The sequence below is a fragment of the Dreissena polymorpha genome, chromosome 4 (genome assembly GCF_020536995.1).
Source record: "Dreissena polymorpha isolate Duluth1 chromosome 4, UMN_Dpol_1.0, whole genome shotgun sequence".
NCBI lineage: Eukaryota > Metazoa > Mollusca > Bivalvia > Myida > Dreissenidae > Dreissena > Dreissena polymorpha.
In genome coordinates this window covers 100706307-100730681 of record NC_068358.1, presented here as the reverse complement: position 1 = coordinate 100730681, position 24375 = coordinate 100706307, and the positions used below count along the sequence as shown (strand labels likewise).

At 41.6% G+C, this 24375-nt stretch overlaps 1 protein-coding gene across 1 annotated transcript in view; it reads left to right on the top strand.

Annotated features, from left to right (window-relative positions):
- The first annotated feature begins 258 nt into the window (after positions 1-258).
- Positions 259-24375, top strand: part of LOC127879761 (ankyrin repeat and death domain-containing protein 1A-like) — a 48274-nt gene continuing 24157 nt past the window's right edge. The window contains exons 1-10 of the mRNA XM_052426808.1: positions 259-1341; positions 8797-8900; positions 9863-9961; positions 12127-12225; positions 12957-13061; positions 13643-13741; positions 15405-15503; positions 15989-16087; positions 16775-16873; positions 17557-17655. Of these exons, the coding sequence (XP_052282768.1) occupies positions 1227-1341; positions 8797-8900; positions 9863-9961; positions 12127-12225; positions 12957-13061; positions 13643-13741; positions 15405-15503; positions 15989-16087; positions 16775-16873; positions 17557-17655 (1017 nt within the window). The 5' untranslated portion in view covers positions 259-1226. The remainder of the gene's footprint in view (positions 1342-8796; positions 8901-9862; positions 9962-12126; positions 12226-12956; positions 13062-13642; positions 13742-15404; positions 15504-15988; positions 16088-16774; positions 16874-17556; positions 17656-24375) is intronic.

The window sequence follows — 24375 nt, the reverse complement described above, 5'->3', positions numbered from 1 at the left end:
AAGCTTGGTTTATACACAACCTTTCATGCGTTTAGTAAACATGGCGAGTATTAAAATGCCTGATAAATATTGTATTAGCGACATCCCGCCAAGCGGTACTGAAATCAGAGCCTTTGTCGTCATGTGTGAGGCGTCCATTACTGCTTGATACATAAATGAAAATTGAAAATAGTTTGTGTGACAACAAAAATACACAATGATTTAGATTACACTTATGATGTGTATGGATTATAGTGAAAGAAGGAAAATCTAAACGAACTAATAGTAGTGTTATGCAGTGAAAACGGTTGAAAATACTATGATAATAGCTTAACAAGATGCATCGACTAAGTTATCTTTAGTTATATTTACCAGTTTAAAGATACACAGTTTTTTATAGAAAGCAAGTTGAGCAATACTACCATTCATTTCATGCGGTATTTATGAAACTAAACGACGCCCGTGTCGTGTTCATATTTGCATCTAGACCTATGGAATGCTGCGGGTTGTCTTGCTTCTTTTCTCCCGCGCTGAGCCCAATGTTAATGGTAGATCCTCGCGCTAATATTATTACAAGCTGTTTGCCTAACGGAATATGAAACTTAGAAGGGATTATTGCCATATATGCATTGATCGTATGTCATAAACATTTTGATGGTGTAGACATTGGCGTTGTAGATTAATCTTGTGGGCATCTCGCATTGACTCGTTGTGCACATACGGATAACGTATGGTCGGAAAGATATCGCGATGTGTGTGCGTAAAGACACGGAATGTATATATATATGCTCATACTTAATAATTGGAATGTGAAAGAAACGCATATTTTTGGTGGAAATTTAATAAATATATACACACGATTAGAAACATGGATCGTTGCACGTTAGTTAATAAACGAACTTTTATTTTTCGTGATTAGATGATAGATTTCCAGAGTAATTGTATACTGCCGAGTACTGTACTATACTGTACGATGGATATATTTTAACAGATTTAGAATGGAGCCAAATCCCAAAGCATTCCTAATGTTTAATGTGTTTCCTGACTGTATGATATAATTGATCTACCGGTAATCAAAATGTGATACGATAGATGGATTTCACTGCTTTGAATGGCAATGTCACTTTGGAAGACAGTTTGCAAGAGCTTTCACGAAAACCTGTTATCAAATATAACGAGTTATCAAATATAACGAGCTATCAAACATAACGTGCTTTTTTGCAAGTGACTGTCATTACGCACGTGCGATGTTTCGTTCAGACTCACTTTGTCTACCACGTGGATTTCAGATTGACGATGACTCCAAGAAAACAGTCCGTGTGGACGACTGTGGAATGTCAACCATCCTTCAGCCGACTGCAAGTAAGTGTCCTGTAGTAAACTTGCATCTTATAATTGAGCCTCGCTGTGAAAGGGGGATTAAATGCAGGTGCGTTAAGTGACGTCCAACATAAGCTTATGCAGTTCGCACAGGCTAATCAGGGATGACACTTTCCGCTTTTATGATATTTTTGGTTTAAAGAAAGTCTCTTCTTAGCAACAATCTAGTTTAGGTGGCATGTGTCGTCCCTGAATAGCCTGTTTGGACTGCACAGGCTTATTTTTAACGATACTTGACGCACATGCATGTAACCCAGTTTTCACAGACCGCGGCCCATTTCTGTACTGCAATGTTTTCTTGGCTTGATTTACGTCTAAATGACACGCGTAAGCATCATATTGTGCATGAATTACGAATTTTATGCATGTTTACCCGGTATGTATCGTTTTCTTCTAACAAACTTTCCAATGTATTGCTGGTCGACACTGTTAAATGCATAAGCCTTTAATGATATGAAATGTATTGATGTCAAAATTTGTATTTATTTGTCTTTATTTGTATTTATTTGTACGAAATACGTTTTACCCAACCACCGATAAACTCGATAACCAATAAATGTAGTTATATAATTTTTTTATCTAAGTCAATTTCGAAAGCCGGGGCAGGGGCATATTTTATTGTGTGACTTAAATGCAACATTGTCAGTAAAAAACAAATCACGTTTCGTCAAGAAACTTGCTCAGAAAATATGTTCATACGATAATACATGTTTCGGGAGAATATGTCAATAGTCCGATAAAATGCTTGGCAGACACGAGGTAATGCAGTTTTCTTGTATTACATGATAAAAATAAATTATAAATCAAAGATGATTTACTTTAAATCAGATTTCAATCAGAAGCCTTCTTCTTTGCCAAATTTCCAAACCTTGCAATAACATAACAATTGTCCAATATAAATATCACATTTATTCTGTGTTATACGTGGCTTAGGTCGAAAAGAACATTTATAACACAAATATAACAACAGCAGATAAGATTACTAAACTGTCTTTTGGTCTCATGTGAGCGCAACTGGGCTTTTGGTCGTCTAGTTTTTCAATATTAACAATGGATTCTCTCTGATTGAGAAACAATACTGCTCTGGCTGGTGCTCATGGCATCGCGACCATAATCGCGCAATTAAAAACAGAATATGAGCCCAACTTTGAGAAAACGGAGCTTCATGCATGTGTCTCAAGTCTCGTCCCAGATTAGCCTAACAGTCCGCACAAGCTAATCAGAGACGACATATTCCGCCTTAACATAATCTTCTTTTGAAAATTTATATACAATAAAAGCGGAAAGTGTCATTCCTGAATAGCCTGTGCGTATTGCACATGCTTATCTGGGACAACACTTTACGCACATTCAAAACGCCCCGTTTTCCCAGAGCGAGACTTATATGTGACGTCATGTGCATAGCAATAACACTCCATGTTGTGTCTGCAGTCTGCAGAGACACAGGTGTCTCCCACTCGTAATTACCAAAGCATCGCGTCGTAATATCTTCAGCCATTATTAATCAAGCACGTAATGCGTAAGAAATAAAACTGTCCCTTAGGTTGTTCACGATATTAGATAGATATAAGTCTTGTTGGATTGATATTTTATATAATGTCGATGTGTATATTTATAAACATACTATACCGATAGTATTTATTCTTTTTGCATTTACACTTGTGTAGAGCAAATAGTGTGAACCGTGTCTGAATAAAAATAAATGATAAAACCAAAACACACGATTGCATAATTTATAATACAACTTGATTCAAGAAATAAACACATACACTTTCGTTCTTTATAAAAATGACATTGTAATGATTTAAGTTTTCTTTGCATAATCAGCTTTACCGATTGTGGTTAATTGTTTACGCTTTTTGCACCAAAGCACGCTCTGTAATAATGCCGAGTAATCCGTCTGTATTTCACGCTGTTCCCACCGTGATGACATTTGTAAAGATTGGGAAGATGTTACCCGTATAAAGCATCACTGGTTTAAGGCAACCTACCGCAAATACATATTTAAACTTATTTTGAAATATGAATTATGTGTGTGTTTAAAACATACCTGGAGTGAAAGCTGCAAGGATGGGTATGTAACTTGTGCATACAGGATTCTTAAGTAATATCGTTTATATGATGTCTAAGTTGAATAATACGTAACTTTGTCTAACTTTGAGAGTAGTGATTATTATGTATTACTGCAAACTTGTTTGTCTCATACCAAGCTTGAATGTGTATTTTTAAATATCACTGGTAAAGGAAATGCTGTGTTAATTTATCTAAATAATACACTAGTAAAATATAAAATTGTACAGGTGGGTAAAACACCCTGATTGTGCTTTCTTTATTCGTGTATTTTGGTTAAATCATATATTTAATTTCTTCATATATATATTTATATATATTTGAAAATAGGCATTCACTTTTCTTAAAATGTACGCATCGGAATTTAACATTTAAGGCGTATAACAATGAGAAACAGACAACAAATTTGCATCTACTTGGGTTTTACGCTTCGACATCTTGTTAAAAGGCAATTGCATTGTAAACTGTAACTGGCTAATTAGCATAATAAAAGCATATTTACACACTTAAAATACTTGTACTGGTTTAACATCGAAGCCTTATTAAGTTTAGTTATATTAATATTCACTGGCGGATACATACCACTGTGCTTATATTCACAGTTCGCGTGACCGTATACATGTATGACTGGCCGGAATAATTTAACAAGGCCGTCGTGGGCCGGTTTTTGACACAAAAAAGAGAAAAGAAAAGAATGCTGAGCTAGGAGAGCTAGGAGATGAATTGCTTAAAGTAACATTACTACTCAAAATCAACGAAAATTTCGTACAATATTTCGTAAAATAAAGCTAAACAATTAAAAATCATTGTTCCTTATGGTCATTGTCGAAATTTCAACGCCAGATGTGATCTGGTAAAATAGATGTTTGTGGATACAAAATGCTCGTTTTTATCCCCACGCTTTTTGAAAAAAAGGTGGGGATATTGTGGTTATCTCCGCCGTCCGTCCGTCCGTCCGTCCGTCCGTCCGTCCGTCTGTCCGTCCGTCCTGGCCACTATCTCCTCCTACACTAAAAGCACTAGAACCTTGAAATTTACACACATGGTAGCTATGAGCATATGTGCGACCCTGCACTATTTGGAATTTTGATCTGACCCCTGGGTCAAAAGTTATAGGGGTTGGGGTGGGGCCGCGTCAGAAATTATCACTCATTTTTTTAGGTTATTTTACATTTACTTCTTTATTTCTACACCGATTCACTTCAAATTGATACTGGACCTCACCTATGACAATACGGTCAATCTCAACCATGCATGGCCCCATTCCCAACCCTGGGGCGCCCCGCCCACATAGGCCACACCCACCAAAAATTTCCATTTACTATAATTTTTTCATTTCTACACGGATTCACTTCAAATTGATACTGAACTTTTGTTATGACATTAGGGTCAATCTCAATTATGCATGGCCCCAATCCCAACCCTGGGGCGCCCGCCCACATAGGCCACACCCACCAAAAAATTCCATTTACTATAATATTTTCATTTCTACACGGATTCACTTCAAATTGATACTGACCTTCTCTTATGACATTAGGGTCAATCTCAACTATGCATGGCCCCATAACCAACCCTGGGGCCCCGCCCACATAGACCACACCCACCCAAAATTGCCTTTACTATAATTTCTTCATTTCTACACCGATTCACTTCAAATTGATATTGAACTTCTCTTATGACAATACAGTCAATCTCAACTATGCATGGCCCCATTACCAACCCTGGGGCGCCCCGCCCACATAGACCACACCCACCCAAAATTGCCTTTTACTATAATTTCTTCATTTCTACACCGATTCACTTCAAATTGATACTGAACCTCTCTTATGACAATACGGTCAATCTCAACTATGCATGGCCCCATTACCAACCCTGGGGCGCCCTGCCCACATATGTCACACCCACCCAAAATTGCCTTTTACTATAACTTCTTCATTTCTACACCAATTCACTTCTAATTGATGATGAACTTCTCTTATGACAATACGGTCAATCTCAGCTATGCATGGCCCCATTACCAACCCTGGGGCACACCTAGGTCAAACATTCGGCGTGGGGATACGCGTCGGCCTCTGCCGCGCCATTTCTAGTTATTATGGTTTTTAAGTGATATTATGGGAATTTTTCACTGTTGAATTGAGCTGAAAAGAATAAACAGGTCTATAGAGTTAAAATGTGGTAACTGAGCAATTATCTGCAACCCATCTTGCTACCAGTTGTTTTTTTATTTATTTTATATTCGATATTTTACATGACTCACCCAGTCCTGTAATCCGAAATGAACCGTAAAACAAAATTGTGTCTTTGTGTCGTATGAACGAAGCTGCACTAAAACTAAATTTAGATTCACATCGTGCATGCATAATCAGTTGTCAAACGAAAGTACGGTTGATATTCAAATGAATTATTTTTCTCTTTCCGGGATATTGTTTTAGTATGTTGATGCTGCATAAACAAATATAAGTGTACATGTATAAGAAGTGAAAACACTAAAAATAAACAACGGTTGCGATAGGCACCTATAAACTGTTAGATGTCCATAATATCAATTTAACATGGTACCATTTTAGTGTTGGTGTGTCGTATCAATAGATATATTCGCAGGAAATTAGCATGGAATTTATTGTGGTCACAAATAAATAAAAACGAGCATTTTGTATCTACAAAAATCTATGTAATCATACCACATATAGCGTTGAAATTGTGGCTATTGCTATAAGGAACACTGGTTGGTTAGGTGTTAACTTTATTTTACGAAATACTTTACGAAATGTTCGTTGATTTTGAGCGTTATAGAGACTTTAATCTCATCTGGATCAGACATATTTTATTTCATGAAGAATTTATTGGACTTTACTAAGTTGACACTATAGATTCCAATACACTTAAACGCACAATAGAAGACTGCCTTCTTCGCCTGAACCTATCGATGAAAAACTACCGCGGGCAATGGTACGACGGCGCTAGTAATATGTCTGGGGAAAAGAACGGTGTTGCTAAACAAATAAGCGGCAGAGTACCCAGGGCAGTATATACCCACTGTTATGGGCATACACCGAACCTAGCAGAATGAGACACAGTTAAACAATTGAAAATCATGCGTGATGCTCTTGACACCACCTACGAGATGTCTAAACTTTTCTCCAAAACGCGGCAGTCTTTTTGAAAAACATTAAGCACGATTTAGCCCCTGAAACTCCTGGAGTACGTACACTGTGTCCAACCCGTTGGACTGTGAAGGCAAACAGTCTCCAGAGTGTTGTAGTCAACTATGAAGACCTTCAAAGTTTATGGGAAGAGTCAAACGTTTTATTTAAAGACACAGACATTAGAGCCAGAATTTAAGGTGTTGAAGGACAGATGAAATCCTTTGACTTTTTATTTGTCATCATGCTTGGTCAGTCATTGATGCGCCATACTGACAATCTGAGCAAAGGTTTGCAGCACCAGGACCTGTCTGCATCAGAAGGCCAGTGAATGGCCATGCTGACAATTGACACACTGAAAACATTAAGAAATGAAAAGGTATTCAATCAGTTCTTCGATGATGTGAACCAAAAGGCAGATAATCTGGACGTCGATGAACTCGATGCCAAGAAAACGAAAAGTACCCAAGCGGTTTCATTTGGGAGAAGCCGAACATTTTTTCCCCGATTCCGTGGCTGACCACTACAGACACACATACTTTGAAGCTCTTGATCTGGTTATACATTGTGTCAAGGACAGGTTTGATCAGCCAGGTCTAAAAGTACTCAGACATGTAGAAGACCTTATTGCTAAGGCTGCATGGTATAGCTAGGGGCACTACAGTGAAGAGATTCTCTTTGTGACTGAATTTTATTCAGATGACAATCAAGGACACGCTGAAAGTTCAATTGGAGACATTGAAACACACTTTTCTAAACAACACAATAGCCAGATCCGACTGTCACACGTACTTGACTACTATATATGCGCAAGCTTCCACCTACATTGCGGGTGATCTACTCAGATGTTGCGGCACTTATACGAATCTTACTGACAATGACAACGTTCTCTGCGCTTCGGAGAATCAAGACATATCTGAGAAGCACAATGTCCCAAACTAGACTCAACAACCTTATGATTTTGCACGTTCATTAACAAAGAACGGACGCTCTTGACTTAACTAAAATTGCAGCGGAGTTCGTTGCTCGAGGAAAAAGGCGCAGCTGTGTATTTGGAAAATTTGAAAGGCGTTACAGCAAGTTACTGCAACTTAGCAAATTAACAACTGGAGTGAATGGAAATGGATTTCTTCAAACTATTTTCCCTAGTTTATTGCATTTGCAAATAATATGGAGCCTGATGTGGCGCCGTGTAACTTAGAAATATCGTGCACTTTGGCCTCAAAACCTCCCAGATGTCACGATCTAGCCTTTATGTTTAAAAAAAAATTTCGGGGGGTGGGGGGGGGGCATGCCCCCAGACCCCGCTAGTAGCTTCGCGCCTTCGGCGCTCGCAGGCCTCCGGCACTTACAGCCTGACCACTTTGAAAAGTCCGACGACGGTCCTATCATGCAACGCCCTACGTAAATATACACTAGCCGGATACATCCCACTATGTTAATATTTACTGGCCTGTGGACATCCCACTATTTATATTTACTGGCCGGTTATATCCTACTGTGTAGATATTTAATGGCCTGGATACATCCCACTATAGATATATCCTGGCCGGATAAATCCCACTATGTAAATATTTAATAGAGGATACATACCACTATGTACATATTTACTGGCCGGTTGCATCCCACTTTGTACGCATTTGCCGACCGGATATACTAGTATGCCACCTTTTGTGTTAATATTCACTGGCTGGTTACATCAAACTATGCTACTTTTCACTTTTCACGTTACCTTGTGTTCATAGGCGGATACATCCCAAAGACAAATGTCTAAATTACTACTACTACTACTACTACTACTACTACTACTGCTACTACAACTACTATTACTACTACTACTACTACTACTACTACTACTACTACTACTACTACTGCTACTACTACTACTACTACTACTACTACTACTACTACTACTACTACTACTACTACTACATTACTTTTATTACTACTGCTACTACTACTACTTCTACTTCTACTTCTACTAATACTACTTCTAATACCATTACTACTACTTCTTCTTCTTCTACTAACACTACACAGGTTCGAATCCCGGTGGGATCGTCCGCCGTTTTCCTAAACCAAGTCCCGTTGGTGTTATTGTTTTTGTTCTTTTATGTTCAAGCGCTTAAATATGCCAAATAAAAAAATTGTATGGTATATTATGTACGTTAAAATTCACCCATATGTGAATCTTTTTAAGATTGTCGACACCCATTTTCAGTGCTGCGGCGCGAGGTGGCGCTTCATGAGGCCTGCAAGAACAATAAGCCGGACGCAGTAGAGAAGATCTTGCAAGACAAGATTGACATAAACTGTAAGAACAATGTAAGAACATTCACAGTAGGGCACACGCTTGTACGTTTAAGCCTCGTTCTGGAAAAACTGGAAATAATGCCTTTGCAGTCAGCATAGGCTAATCAGGGACTGCAGTCAGCATAGGCTAATCAGGGACTGCAGTCAGCATAGGCTAATCAGGGACTGCAGTCAGCATAGGCTAATCAGGGACGACACTTTCAGCCTTACCTGATTTTTGCTCCGAGGAGACTTCCTTTAAGCAAAATAATCATACAATCAGAAAGTGTCGTTCCTTTTAGACGTATGCGGACTGCACATTCTAATCTGGGGCGACACTTTACGCACATTCATTAATCAACGTTATCCCAGAGCGAGGCTCACTTCTTCCATATTATGTATTTTTTAAAGAAAATTATGTGTGCTACATTATTGAAAGTTCATGTTAGACCATGGCTCAAAATGGTTCAGCATGTTTTATAGATTTATGTTGGCTTACCGCGGCTAATGTTATATTTCATCGGTAAAGAATATTTTCACTCCGTAATGTTCAGCCAAATATCGGCATTACAAAATGTTTCATATAAAGTAGTTACAGGAAAAAAATATACCATTGCCATTGTCGATCGCAGTCAGCACACTAGATAAATTTAATACGTTTCTTGCCCGACGAGTACACAACAAATTGTAATCAAAACTTAATAATTTAAAATATTGAACAATGAGATGTTTTGAAAATATTGACCAACGAGATGTTTGGAAAATATTGACCGATAACATGTTTTGAAAATATTAAATCCGTACGGTGTGGAGTGGGATGAACTCGACCCACACACACCTTTGTTATGAGGAAAATCAAATATATTGAATCAATAACACAATAATGTTTACAACGAAGATATTAAATTAGAACAAATCTTATTACTATAACTATAAGATGACAATAACATGCACAAGTGTTATACCTCAATACACCGTACACATATATTTCTCAGCTTGACCGCACGCCTCTCCACTGGGCATGCGCAAAGGGTCATATGCCAATCGTGGAAATTCTTGTCGAGCATGGAGCTGATCTCGAGGCCAAAGATAAGGTATATGGTAACAATAAACACACATGGACCGCTTTCTGGAAAACCGGGCTTTTTGCGTGTGCGTATAGTATTGTCCCAGATTAGCATGTGCAGTCTGCACAGGCTTATCAAGGACGACACTTTTTGTCTAAACTGTTTATTTTTGTTAATAAGATACTTCCATAAAACAAAAATCCCAATAAAGCGGAAAGTGTCGTCCCTGATCAGCCTGTCTGGACAACAGAGGCTAATCTTGGACGATAGTTTACACACATGCATTCAGCGCGGTTTTCACCGAGCGCTGCTCATATTTGATTAATATTCTGTTAATATAATATTAACAGAAATTCAATAATTTCTGAAAGCCAACACTAACGAAATGCACTATCAAATACAAATAGGCTTCTACAATGTAGAGTGCAGTATGGTCCCAATAGCCTCGAGCGATTTGTGAGCGATTCCTTAGTTAGCATTGCGTATCTGCTTCCCTTACTCATTCAGTTGCGTTCCTAACGCTTTACCTCCACATGGACACCATAAGGAACCCGATCCTCGGATTTTCTTTCAAGTGCACATAAAGTAGTCCGCATCATGATGCGCATGTTTAAAAAGCAAAACAAAACAACAGCAACAACAATATTATGTTTAAAACTCATAGTCGCACGGTACATTTCTGGGTTTCGTTGTTTTACCCATATTCCATATTATATCTAACAAACATTCATATCAAAATAGTGCAACATAAAAGCAAGTTTTTTTATTGTCATTTAAACATTCTATTGCTCAAATTAGCGTGAACGTTCATATGAAGTGCAATATTTATTCAAACCGTGTATATATGTGTCTGTTTTTGAAAGTGCAAACAACCTCCGAATTTCCATAATATCGAGAGCAAATAAATTTCGACGAAACCAAATAATTATATTCAGAAAGCGAAATGAAACCATGCCAGTATTTCCACTGGGAATGGAAAAACGCACTCTGGCAAGAAAACAAGTAGGCTCAAATTAACTGCATCATTAAAACGGTCTCTTCATTTGAATAATAGTATGTCAGAATGAACGCCGGTTATTAAAGCTAGCAGGCTGCTTAGGAGCGGCCCTGGATTTATTAACTTGATTTTTCAAATCGCTATTCATGCTTCAGACCACATCTTTTAGCACAATTATAATGTCCAAAATCATACCATGTTTGAATTGAAACATATTTTAGATAATATAAATAACAACAAGAGGCTGAAAAGAACAAGAACACAAACATAAATTCACATTTTGAAACATAGATAATTCCAATTCAAGTATTGCACAGACTATTTCTATTTACTCTATTCAGCCTACCTCTACATTTGCCCCCCACCCACCCCCGCCCGCCCGCCCCTGAAAACTGGGATATAAGCCATCCGTAAGGCTCGGCGCAGTATGCAGCCACGGCACGTTGGCTTATATCCCTCACAAGTACCGATTTTTACGCCTGTGTGGAGAGTAGCAAGCGGTGGATTATGTTTGGCTCAGAAAATCCTGTACTCGAAGAGGTGTTCTAACTAGGGACCTGCCGATTCCTAGCCCAGCATCCTACCACTTGGCCGCTGTGCCCACTTTTCGCACTATGGTAAAAGATACGATCCTTATTATTCCATTGCGTACAGTGTGGCATTAGGCTCATGTTTATACGTGTTCTTGCAGTACAGTGCGGCATTAGGCTCATGTTTACACGTGTTCTTGCAGTACAGTGTGACATTAGGCTCGTGTTTATACGTGTTCTTGCAGTACAGTGTGACATAAGGCTCATGCTTATACGTGTTCTTGCAGTACAGTGTGACATTAGGCTCATGTTTATACGTGTTCTTGCAGTACAGTGTGACATAAGGCTCATGTTTATACGTGTTCTTGCAGTACAGTGTGACATAAGGCTCATGTTTATACGTGTTCTTGCAGTACAGTGTGACATAAGGCTCATGTTTATACGTGTTCTTGCAGTACAGTGTGACATAAGGCTCATGTCTATACGTGTTCTTGCAGTACAGTGTGACATAAGGCTCATGATTATACTTGTTATTGCAGTACAGTGTGACATAAGGCTCATGTTTATACGTGTTCTTGCAGTACAGTGTGACATTAGGCTCATGTTTATACGTGTTATTGCAGTACAGTGTGGCATTGGGCTCATGTTTATACGTGTTCTTGCAGTACGGGATGCGACCGGTGCTATGGGCAGCCCTCTATGGACATATAGACGTCCTGCGCTTCCTGGTGAACGCCGGCGCGGTGGTTTCGTGCACAAATAGGGTAGATACATGTAGATTGTGCGAGTTTAGAAGGGATGAAAGTATGTTTAAAAGTTAATTACCAATATGATTTATCATTTGGAAAGCCGAGAGTCATTTCAATTCTTTATTTCAAAAGCCACGCTTTGTTTCGACGAATATGTATTGATACGTGTATTGATGTCTACGTGGGTTTTGTCGAAGAATGTTCCATGCAGACCATTGTGTTTTTCAAATTGAAATATGCAATTAATCTAGTATGAAGATGGAATGTTTTGTCGCGAGGAAAATCATTTCAATGGTCCGTAAATGGCACATGCAGTTTGTATGTCAAGTAAGTCTCTTCTAGACCTATCGGCATACATTGTTGTCCCGGATCAGCCTGTGAGGACTACATCTTCACATCCTGAACAACATGTTATGCGCGTGCATTAAGCCTAGTTCTTGTGGTCACTTGGCCATTGTATAACGTGAATTTTTCACGTGTCTATGCCACGTGTATTTGACGCGTGTATTGTCCACGTGTCTGTGTAATTTGTATTTGCAACGTGTCTATGCCACGTGCTTTAAGCACGTGTCTATGTCTCGTGTATTGGTCACGTGTCTATGTAACGTGTATTTGTCGCGCGTCAAATGTCACGTGTATTGGTCACGTGTCTATGCCACGTGTATTAGTCAAGTATTTTTGCCGAGTGTGTTGGTCACGAGTATAAGTCGAGTGTATTGGTCACGTTTTCTGCCGTGTCGTTTCAGCAAGGTATGGGGCTGCTGCACTGCGCCACACAGAACAACCACATCCACGTGATGAACTTCATCTGCGGCACGCTCGAGAACGTGGATATCAATGTTGCAGAGAAGGTAGGCGTATTAAACACCCACGTTACACAACGCTTTCATAATCATCGTTAGCCTCGTTTTGTGAAAACTGGGTCTAGTCCGCACAAGCTTATCAGTTAAGACACTTTCCGCCTAAACTAGATTTTCACTAAGAAGAGAGTTCCTTTAAACAAAAAATGCAAGAAAGGCGTGAAGTGTTGTCCCTGATAAACATGTGCGGATGGCACAGGATAATCTTGATGAAACTTTACGCACGTGCATTAAGTCCTGTTTTTGTCAAAACGAGGATCATCGTCATCTCGTAATCGCTCCCATTCAAGTGTTGCACTGACGTAAATGACGACATAATCTTGTTCCTAAAAGTCAATACTGACTGCGGCAGGTGTACATTTTACTAAGTATTTCTCATTGTATTGGTATATGTTTGAAAAATCGAAACAGCCGAGAACAATACTGATGTTGTTGACAAATACATGTTTACTCAAATAATTGAACTTGATTATCTAGTAAGTCAAGAAGATCGATGTGGTCTTTGAGCGCATGAGCATTATTGTCTCAGCCCTGGTATGGTATGTTGTCCATGCCTTCTGGTGTGCTTTCAGAACGACAAGACTTCCATTCACATTGCCGCCGAGGAGGGCCACCTAGACGCCGTCATGCGTCTGATAGACCTCCGATGTGACATCAATAAACGAGATTGTGTAAGCAGTGGCTCACAAATCACGCTAAATTTATGGACACTTATTGCGCCAACAATTGATGACTCTAGCCACTTTCGTTTAAAACCACGCCTTCCACTACCACATATTATATCTGGTTCACATCCACGGTATAAATCCCGCTGTTACTACATTATGTATCGTCAAAACCGACGGTGTGTAGTCCGCTACCACTACGTTACATTTTGTCGAAGCACATGGTATGCAGTCCCTGTCGCTAAATTATATATCGTCGAAACCCATGGTATATAGTCCTCTTCAATGCGTTATATATGGTCGAAACCCCCTATATCGCTCCGTTATTTATCGTCGAAACCCTTGGTATAAAGAATTCTACTAAAATATTAAACAAATACGTTTATCGTCTAAAGCCAATGAATAAAGTCCGCTTGTATTACATTTAACAAGTATTTTGTTGAAGTCAACTGTATAAAGTATGCTTTCATGTCATTATAAATCGTCAAAAACCACGATCCTTTTTTAATGCATTATGGATCGTTGAAATCCACGGTAAAAAGTCTTCTTCGACTGCATTATATATCGTTGAAACTAACGGTATAATGTCCTCTTTGACAGCATTATTTATCGCTGAAACCCAATGTATAAAGTCTTCTTCCACTGCATCATATATTGTTGATACCCACGGTATAAAGCCCTCTTTGACTAAATTATTTATTGTTGAAATCCACCACAGCATAAAGCCCTCTTCAATTGCATCATATATCGTTGAAACCCAAGGTATAAAGTCCTCTTCGACTGCAGTATTTACTGTTGAAACCCACGGTATAAAGCCCTCTTCAATTGCATCATATATCGTTGAAACCCATGGTATAAAGCCCTCTTTGACTGCATTATATATCGTTGAAACCCACGGTATAAAGCCCTCTTTGAATGCATTATATATCGTTGAAACCCACGGCATAAAGCCTTCATTGACTGCATTATATATCGTTGAAACCCACGGTATAAAGCCCTCTTCAATTGCATCATTTATCGTTGAAACCTACGGTATAAAGCCCTCTTTGACTGCATTATATATCGTTAAAACCCACGGCATAAAGCACTCTTCAATTACATCATATATCGTTGAAACCCACCGTATAAAGCCCTCTTTGACTGCATTATATATCGTTGAAAGCCATGGTGTAAAGCCCTCGTTGTCTGCGTTATATATCGTTGAAATCCACAGTATAATTCCTCTTCGACTGCATACAGTTTTATTGAAACACGAGGATAGTAGCCCTCAACACGTACTTAATTGTCTTAAACCACTGTTTATTTCCCAGCAACCATTTCATTATTAAAATTACATGTATATCATTGAAACCAATGACGTACATTCTGCTATCGCTATGTTTATTATATGGTATAGAGTCTTCTACTATGACATTATACTACCCATATCGCTGGAACCGGTGGTTTATTGTCCTGAGGTTACACGTTGTCCAGAGGTCATAGATTGCCCAGCGGTAATGCGTTATCCAGAGGTTACGCGTGGTTCAGAGATTAAACTTTTCCAGACGTTACATTATAGGCGATGATTAGGTGTGTAAACTGCCTGTGGTCACGTATTGTCACGTGTTGCTTTAGTCACGCATATAAAATGTCACATGTTGCTGCAGTCACGTGTTGTCACGTGTTTCAGGACTGCAGCTCGGCCGTGCATGTGGCTGCGAGGCACGGGCATCACGAAGTGGTCAAGCGTCTGCTCATGGTCGGCGTGCACGTGGACGAAAGAGACGCAGTAAGTGATTGGATAACCAAACACGGAGTAATTGAAATGAGTTACTGTATGTACCGGGTTCACTTGTTGCTCACATGGGACTTCCTTAATCCGAAAATAACCATAAAAGCGGTAAGTGTCGTCCCTGCTTAGCCTGTTCGGACTTCACTATTGAAAAGTGCACTGACTTGCAAAATAGGGAAGATTCTACCCATGATTTCAGTGGTTACCGCTATGGAGGTAACCTTCGCGGAAGAGTTTGTATAATATAAACCCGGTTCTGGGTACACTGAATTTAATGCATTTGCGTAAAAATGTCGTCCCATAAAAGCATGGGCAGTCCGCAGTTTAATCAGGGACGACATTTTCCTTCTAGATTGGATGAACGCATCGTACTTGCTAAGCCTTAACGCACTGCACATGCTAATATGAGACGACACTTTACTCACATACCTCGTCTTTCAAGAGATCAAAGCTCATTCTATCCGTTTCTATCTGCGCAACAGGAAGGTCGCACAGCGCTCCACTTAGCGGCCGAGTCAGGTCACGTCGACACCGTGGAGGTGCTGGCAGACTTTAACGCGGGTCAGGACGCGGAAACCATCGTAAGAACTACATGTACACTTATTTTTTTTAAGAAAAAAAATATTGCATCACTGCGGGCCACACACAAATTCATAAAAAACAACACAACAACAGCACTACAAGCATAATATATGTACAACTTTCTCAAATGAAAAAAAGGACTAAATTAACGATTGCTTAAAAGAAGTAACCGTAGTCGGTTTCTTACATTTATTATTTGTGTATGTTTTATTCACTTAACTATAGTGTGTTTTTCCATTTGTTTACTATTTGGAGTACTGTTAAGGAGCTTATGTGACGGATAGGCCCATTTGATACGAATACTTTCGATTATGAGACCAACTGCTAAAATAACATTTAATTGGCTTCAAATGTGTGAACATGTGCGTTTTCAACTCAATCTTCCCACCCTGACCTCACATTGAGCCTCCTTCATGGGAAACTGTGCTTTATGCATTTGCGTTTGTACAAGGTTTGCATGTGCAGTCCGCACAGGCTAATCAGGGACGACACTTGCCGTCTTACATAGATTTTCGCTAAGAAGAGACAAAAAATTCCATATAAAACGGAAAGTGTCGTCCTTGGTTATTAGCTTGTTCAGACTGCACTAGCAACACGACACTCCACGTACATGCATTAAGCCCGGTTTTCTCAGAATGAGGCTATATTCAAATATTTCACGTTAACTCCGCCTCTCCCATTCTTAGAAGGAGACCACGCCTTTGCACTGTGCAGCATCAAGGGGCCACATGGACGTGTGTAAACTGCTCATCAAATACGGTGCTAATATCAACTCACAGAACCATGTAAGTCCGTGTCTGTACAGTATCATAATCTTATGACCAACAACTTCATCAGACATAATTATCGTCATAAAATTCGTGCACACAAGATTTCTCAGTGTATTATTGTGTGTTTGAAAATAAAACCACAAAGAATATAATTTATATTTTCATTTGCTTTTTTGTGATAGATCTACTGATATGGTGATAAAGATGCTATTGTTACTAAGAATTTTTTTTTAAGGTGAGGTAAGTTAAGCTCATTTGGTCATTTTGTATAAAGTATACTACAATGTACCCTTGATACGGAACATATATTAAAATGTATGGATCCGGCCAGAGTCCGGGTTACATTTAAGTATATTTCCTTTACCCCGGGGACTTTTTAGTATATATAAGAGTACCCTGGAGTACTAGTAATTAAGTAAAAACTGAGCCGACAATGCCCATTCGAGCGTTAGTTAAGTGAGAAGTAGATATAGAGCATATGATGAACAATCAATTTCTTAAGTTGTATAGTATATAAGCCGCGCCTTCGGAATACGGCACTTAATGAATGTGCGTTAAGTGTCGCCCCAGATTAGCCTATGCAGTACTATTAACGCAGAGAGTGACGACACTTTTCGTACATGCACGAAGCTCCGTGTTCCCACAGCTCGGATAAAAGACAATCTCCTTTTTACCGCAACATTACTGTATCACTCCAGCAAGGTAACACAGCATTACATCTGGCGGTGATGGGCGACTTCCGGGATCTCACGGAGCTCTTCGTTGAGGCCAAGGCTGAAATAGATCTCCCCAATCACGTATGAAAAAACATTCGTACAAACTGTTTTAAAAAGTAAACATGTTTTTTACATGTTTAATAGACATAGATATTCTTTTGAAAACAAATAACTGAAGCAGATAATGATATGATGTTTAATATGAAAGTTCAGCTCAATGCTCGTACTAGAAATCTGAAAATTGTGTCGTCTGCTTGTCAGTCATGTTCTACACTCATTGAGTCGTCTGCTGGTCAGTCATGTTCTGCACTCATTGAGTCGTCTCCTGGTCAGTCATGTTCTGCACTCATTGAGTCGTCTGCTGGTTAGTTATGTTCTACACTCATTGAGTCGTCTGCTGGTCAGTCATGTTCTGCACTCATTGAGTCGTCTGCTGGTCAGTCATGTTCTGCACTCATTGAGTCGTCTGCTGGTCAGTCATGTTCTGCACTCATTGAGTCGTCTGCTGGTCAGTCATGTTCTGCACTCATTGAGTCGTCTGCTGGTAAGTCATGTTCTGCACTCATTGAGTCGTCTGCTGGTAAGTCATGTTCTGCACTCATTGTGTCGTCTGCTGGTCAGTCATGTTCTGCACTCATTGAGTCGTCTGCTGGTCAGTCATGTTCTGCACTCATTGAGTCGTCTGCTTGTCAGTCATGTTCTGCACTCATTGAGTCGTCTGCTGGTCAGTCATGTTCTGCACTCATTGAGTCGTCTGCTGGTCAGTCATGTTCTACACTCATTGAGTCGTCTGCTGGTCAGTCATGTTCTGCACTCATTGAGTCGTCTGCTGGTCAGTCATGTTCTGCACTCATTGAGTCGTCTGCTGGTCAGTCATGTTCTGCACTCATTGAGTCGTCTCCTGGTCAGTCATGTTCTGCACTCATTGAGTCGTCTGCTGGTCAGTCATGTTCTGCACTCATTGTGTCGTCTGCTGGTCAGTCATGTTCTGCACTCATTGAGTCGTCTGCTGGTCAGTCATGTTCTGCACTCATTGAGTCGTCTGCTGGTCAGTCATGTTCTGCACTCATTGAGTCGTCTGCTGGTCAGTCATGTTCTGCACTCATTGAGTCGTCTGCTGGTCAGTCATGTTCTGCACTCATTGTGTCGTCTGCTGGTCAGTCATGTTCTGCACTCATTGAGTCGTCTCCTGGTCAGTCATGTTCTGCACTCATTGAGTCGTCTCCTGGTCAGTCATGTTCTGCACTCATTGAGTCGTCTCCTGGTCAGTCATGTTCTGCACTCATTGAGTCGTCTCCTGGTCAGTCATGTTCTACACTCATTGAGTCGTCTGCTGGTTAGTCATGTTCTACACTCATTGTGTCGTCTGCTGGTCAGTCATGTTCTACACTCATTGAGTCGTCTGCTTGTCAGTTATGTTCTGCACTCATTGTGTCGTCTGCTTGTCAGTCATGTTCTGCACTCATTGAGTCGTCTGCTTGTCAGTTATGTTCTGCACTCATTGTGTCGTCTGCTGGTCAGTCATCTTCTGCACTCATTGAGTCGTCTGCTGGTTAGTCATGTTCTACACTCATTGAGTCGTCTGCTGGTCAGTCATGTTCTACACTCATTGTGTCGTCTGCTGGTCAGTCATGTTCTGCACTCATTGTGTCGTCTGCTGGTCAGTCATGTTCTGCACTCATTGAGTCGTCTCCTGGTCAGTCATGTTCTGCACTCATTGAGTCGTCTCCTGGTCAGTCATGTTCTGCACTCATTGAGTCGTCTCCTGGTCAGTCATGTTCTACACTCATTGAGTCGTCTGCTGGTTAGTCATGTTCTGCACTCATTGTGTCGTCTGCTGGTTAGTCATGTTCTGCACTCATTGAGTCGTCTGCTGGTCAGTCATGTTCTGCACTCATTGTGTCGTCTGCTGGTCAGTCATGTTCTGCACTCATTGAGTCGTCTGCTGGTCAGTCATGTTCTGCACTCATTGAGTCGTCTGCTGGTCAGTCATGTTCTACACTCATTGAGTCGTCTGCTGGTCAGTCATGTTCTACACTCATTGAGTCGTCTGCTGGTCAGTCATGTTCTGTACTCATTGAGTCGTCTGCTGGTAAGTCATGTTCTGCACTCATTGAGTCGTCTGCTGGTAAGTCATGTTCTGCACTCATTGAGTCGTCTCCTGGTCAGTCATGTTCTGCACTAATTGAGTCGTCTGCTGGTAAGTCATGTTCTGCACTCATTGAGTCGTCTGCTGGTCAGTCATGTTCTGCACTCATTGAGTCGTCTGCTTGTCAGTCATGTTCTGCACTCATTGAGTCGTCTGCTGGTCAGTTATGTTCTGCACTCATTGAGTCGTCTGCTGGTCAGTCATGTTCTGCACTCATTGTGTCGTCTGCTTGTCAGTCATGTTCTGCACTCATTGAGTCGTCTGCTTGTCAGTTATGTTCTGCACTCATTGTGTCGTCTGCTTGTCAGTCATGTTCTGCACTCATTGAGTCGTCTGCTTGTCAGTCATGTTCTGCACTCATTGTGTCGTCTGCTTGTCAGTTATGTTCTGCACTCATTGAGTCGTCTGCTGGTCAGTCATGTTCTGCACTCATTGAGTCGTCTCCTGGTCAGTCATATTCTGCACTCATTGAGTCGTCTGCTGGTCAGTCATGTTCTGCACTCATTGAGTCGTCTCCTGGTCAGTCATGTTCTGCACTCATTGAGTCGTCTGCTGGTAAGTCATGTTCTGCACTCATTGTGTCGTCTGCTTGTCAGTCATGTTCTGCACTCATTGTGTCGTCTGCTTGTCAGTCATGTTCTGCACTCATTGAGTCGTCTGCTTGTCAGTTATGTTCTGCACTCATTGTGTCGTCTGCTTGTCAGTCATGTTCTGCACTCATTGAGTCGTCTGCTTGTCAGTCATGTTCTGCACTCATTGTGTCGTCTGCTTGTCAGTTATGTTCTGCACTCATTGAGTCGTCTGCTGGTCAGTCATGTTCTGCACTCATTGAGTCGTCTCCTGGTCAGTCATGTTCTGCACTCATTGAGTCGTCTGCTGGTCAGTCATGTTCTGCACTCATTGAGTCGTCTCCTGGTCAGTCATGTTCTGCACTCATTGAGTCGTCTGCTTGTCAGTCATGTTCTGCACTCATTGTGTCGTCTGCTTGTCAGTTATGTTCTGCACTCATTGAGTCGTCTGCTGGTCAGTCATGTTCTGCACTCATTGAGTCGTCTGATGGTTAGTCATGTTCTGCACTCATTGTGTCGTCTGCTGGTCAGTCATGTTCTGCACTCATTGAGTCGTCTCCTGGTCAGTCATGTTCTGCACTCATTGAGTCGTCTGCTGGTCAGTCATGTTCTGCACTCATTGAGTCGTCTGCTGGTTAGTCATGTTCTGCACTCATTGAGTCGTCTGCTGGTCAGTCATGTTATGCACTCATTGTGTCGTCTGCTGGTTAGTCATGTTCTACACTCATTGAGTCGTCTGCTGGTCAGTCATGTTCTGCACTCATTGAGTCGTCTCCTGGTCAGTCATGTTCTGCACTCATTGAGTCGTCTCCTGGTCAGTCATGTTCTGCACTCATTGAGTCGTCTGCTGGTTAGTCATGTTCTACACTCATTGAGTCGTCTGCTGGTTAGTCATGTTCTACACTCATTGAGTCGTCTGCTGGTCAGTCATGTTCTGCACTCATTGAGTCGTCTGCTGGTTAGTCATGTTCTGCACTCATTGAGTCGTCTGCTGGTAAGTCATCTTCTGCACTCATTGAGTCGTCTGCTGGTCAGTCATGTTCTACACTCATTGAGTCGTCTGCTGGTCAGTCATGTTCTGCACTCATTGAGTCGTCTCCTGGTCAGTCATGTTCTGCACTCATTGAGTCGTCTGCTGGTTAGTCATGTTCTACACTCATTGAGTCGTCTGCTGGTTAGTCATGTTCTACACTCATTGAGTCGTCTGCTGGTCAGTCATGTTCTGCACTCATTGAGTCGTCTGCTGGTTAGTCATGTTCTGCACTCATTGAGTCGTCTGCTGGTAAGTCATCTTCTGCACTCATTGAGTCGTCTGCTGGTCAGTCATGTTCTACACTCATTGAGTCGTCTGCTGGTCAGTCATGTTCTACACTCATTGAGTCGTCTGCTTGTCAGTCATGTTCTACACTCATTGAGTCGTCTGCTTGTCAGTCATGTTCTACACTCATTGAGTCGTCTGCTTGTCAGTCATGTTCTGCACTCATTGAGTCGTCTGCTGGTTAGTCATGTTCTGCACTCATTGAGTCGTCTGCTGGTCAGTCATGTTCTGCACTCATTGAGTCGTCTGCTGGTCAGTCATGTTCTGCACTCATTGAGTCGTCTCCTGGTCAGTCATGTTCTGCACTCATTGTGTCGTCTGCTGGTCAGTCATGTTCTGCACTCATTGTGTCGTCTGCTGGTCAGTCATGTTCTGCACTCATTGAGTCGTCTGCTGGTAAGTCATGTTCTGCACTCATTGAGTCGTCTGCTGGTCAGTCATGTTCTGCACTCATTGAGTCGTCTGCTGGTAAGTCATGTTCTGCACTCATTGAGTCGTCTGCTGGTCAGTCATGTTCTGCACTCATTGAGTCGTCTGCTGGTCAGTCATGTTCTGCACTCATTGAGTCGTCTCCTGGTCAGTCATGTTCTACACTCATTGTGTCGTCTGCTGGTCAGTCATGTTCTGCACTCATTGTGTCGTCTGCTGGTAAGTCATGTTCTGCACTCATTGAGTCGTCTCCTGGTCAGTCATGTTCTACACTCATTGAGTCGTCTGCTGGTCAGTCATGTTCTGCACTCATTGAGTCGTCTCCTGGTCAGTCATGTTCTGCACTCATTGAGTCGTCTGCTGTTCAGTCATGTTCTGCACTCATTGAGTCGACTGCTGGTCAGTCATGTTCTGCACTCATTGAGCCGTCTCCTGGTCAGTCATGTTCTGCACTCATTGAGTCGTCTGCTTGTCAGTCATGTTCTGCACTCATTGAGTCGTCTCCTGGTCAGTTATGTTCTGCACTCATTGTGTCGTCTCCTGGTCAGTCATGTTCTGCACTCATTGAGTCGTCTGCTGGTAAGTCATGTTCTGCACTCATTGAGTCGTCTGCTGGTCAGTCATGTTCTACACTCATTGAGTCGTCTGCTGGTCAGTCATGTTCTGCACTCATTGAGTCGTCTCCTGGTCAGTCATGTTCTACACTCATTGTGTCGTCTGCTGGTCAGTCATGTTCTGCACTCATTGTGTCGTCTGCTGGTAAGTCATGTTCTGCACTCATTGAGTCGTCTCCTGGTCAGTCATGTTCTACACTCATTGAGTCGTCTGCTGGTCAGTCATGTTCTGCACTCATTGAGTCGTCTCCTGGTCAGTCATGTTCTGCACTCATTGAGTCGTCTGCTGGTCAGTCATGTTCTGCACTCATTGAGTCGTCTGCTGGTCAGTCATGTTCTGCACTCATTGAGTCGTCTCCTGGTCAGTCATGTTCTGCACTCATTGAGTCGTCTGCTTGTCAGTCATGTTCTGCACTCATTGAGTCGTCTCCTGGTCAGTTATGTTCTGCACTCATTGAGTCGTCTCCTGGTCAGTCATGTTCTGCACTCATTGAGTCGTCTGCTGGTCAGTCATGTTCTGCACTCATTGAGTCGTCTGCTGGTCAGTCATGTTCTGCACTCATTGTGTCGTCTGCTGGTCAGTCATGTTCTGCACTCATTGAGTCGTCTCCTGGTCAGTCATGTTCTGCACTCATTGAGTCGTCTCCTGGTCAGTCATGTTCTGCACTCATTGAGTCGTCTGCTGGTCAGTCATGTTCTGCACTCATTGAGTCGTCTCCTGGTCAGTCATGTTCTGCACTCATTGAGTCGTCTGCTTGTCAGTCATGTTCTGCACTCATTGAGTCGTCTGCTGGTCAGTCATGTTCTGCACTCATTGAGTCGTCTGCTTGTCAGTCATGTTCTGCACTCATTGAGTCGTCTGCTTGTCAGTCATGTTCTGCACTCATTGAGTCGTCTGCTGGTCAGTCATGTTCTGCACTCATTGAGTCGTCTCCTGGTCAGTCATGTTCTGCACTCATTGAGTCGTCTGCTGGTCAGTCATGTTCTGCACTAATTGAGTCGTCTGCTTGTCAGTCATGTTCTGCACTCATTGAGTCGTCTGCTGGTCAGTCATGTTCTGCACTCATTGAGTCGTCTCCTGGTCAGTCATGTTCTGCACTCATTTTGTCGTCTCCTGGTCAGTCATGTTCTGCACTCATTTTGTCGTCTCCTGGTCAGTCATGTTCTGCACTCATTGAGTCGTCTGCTGGTAAGTCATGTTCTGCACTAATTGAGTCGTCTGCTGGTCAGTCATGTTCTGCACTCATTGAGTCGTCTGCTTGTCAGTCATGTTCTGCACTCATTGAGTCGTCTGCTGGTCAGTCATGTTCTACACTCATTGAGTCGTCTGCTGGTCAGTCATGTTCTGCACTCATTGAGTCGTCTCCTGGTCAGTCATGTTCTACACTCATTGAGTCGTCTGCTGGTCAGTCATGTTCTGCACTCATTGAGTCGTCTGCTGGTCAGTCATGTTCTGCACTCATTGAGTCGTCTGCTGGTCAGTCATGTTCTGCACTCATTGTGTCGTCTCCTGGTCAGTCATGTTCTGCACTCATTGAGTCGTCTCCTGGTCAGTCATGTTCTGCACTCATTGAGTCGTCTCCTGGTCAGTCATGTTCTGCACTCATTGAGTCGTCTCCTGGTCAGTCATGTTCTGCACTCATTGTGTCGTCTGCTGGTTAGTCATGTTCTGCACTCATTGAGTCGTCTGCTGGTAAGTCATGTTCTGCACTCATTGAGTCG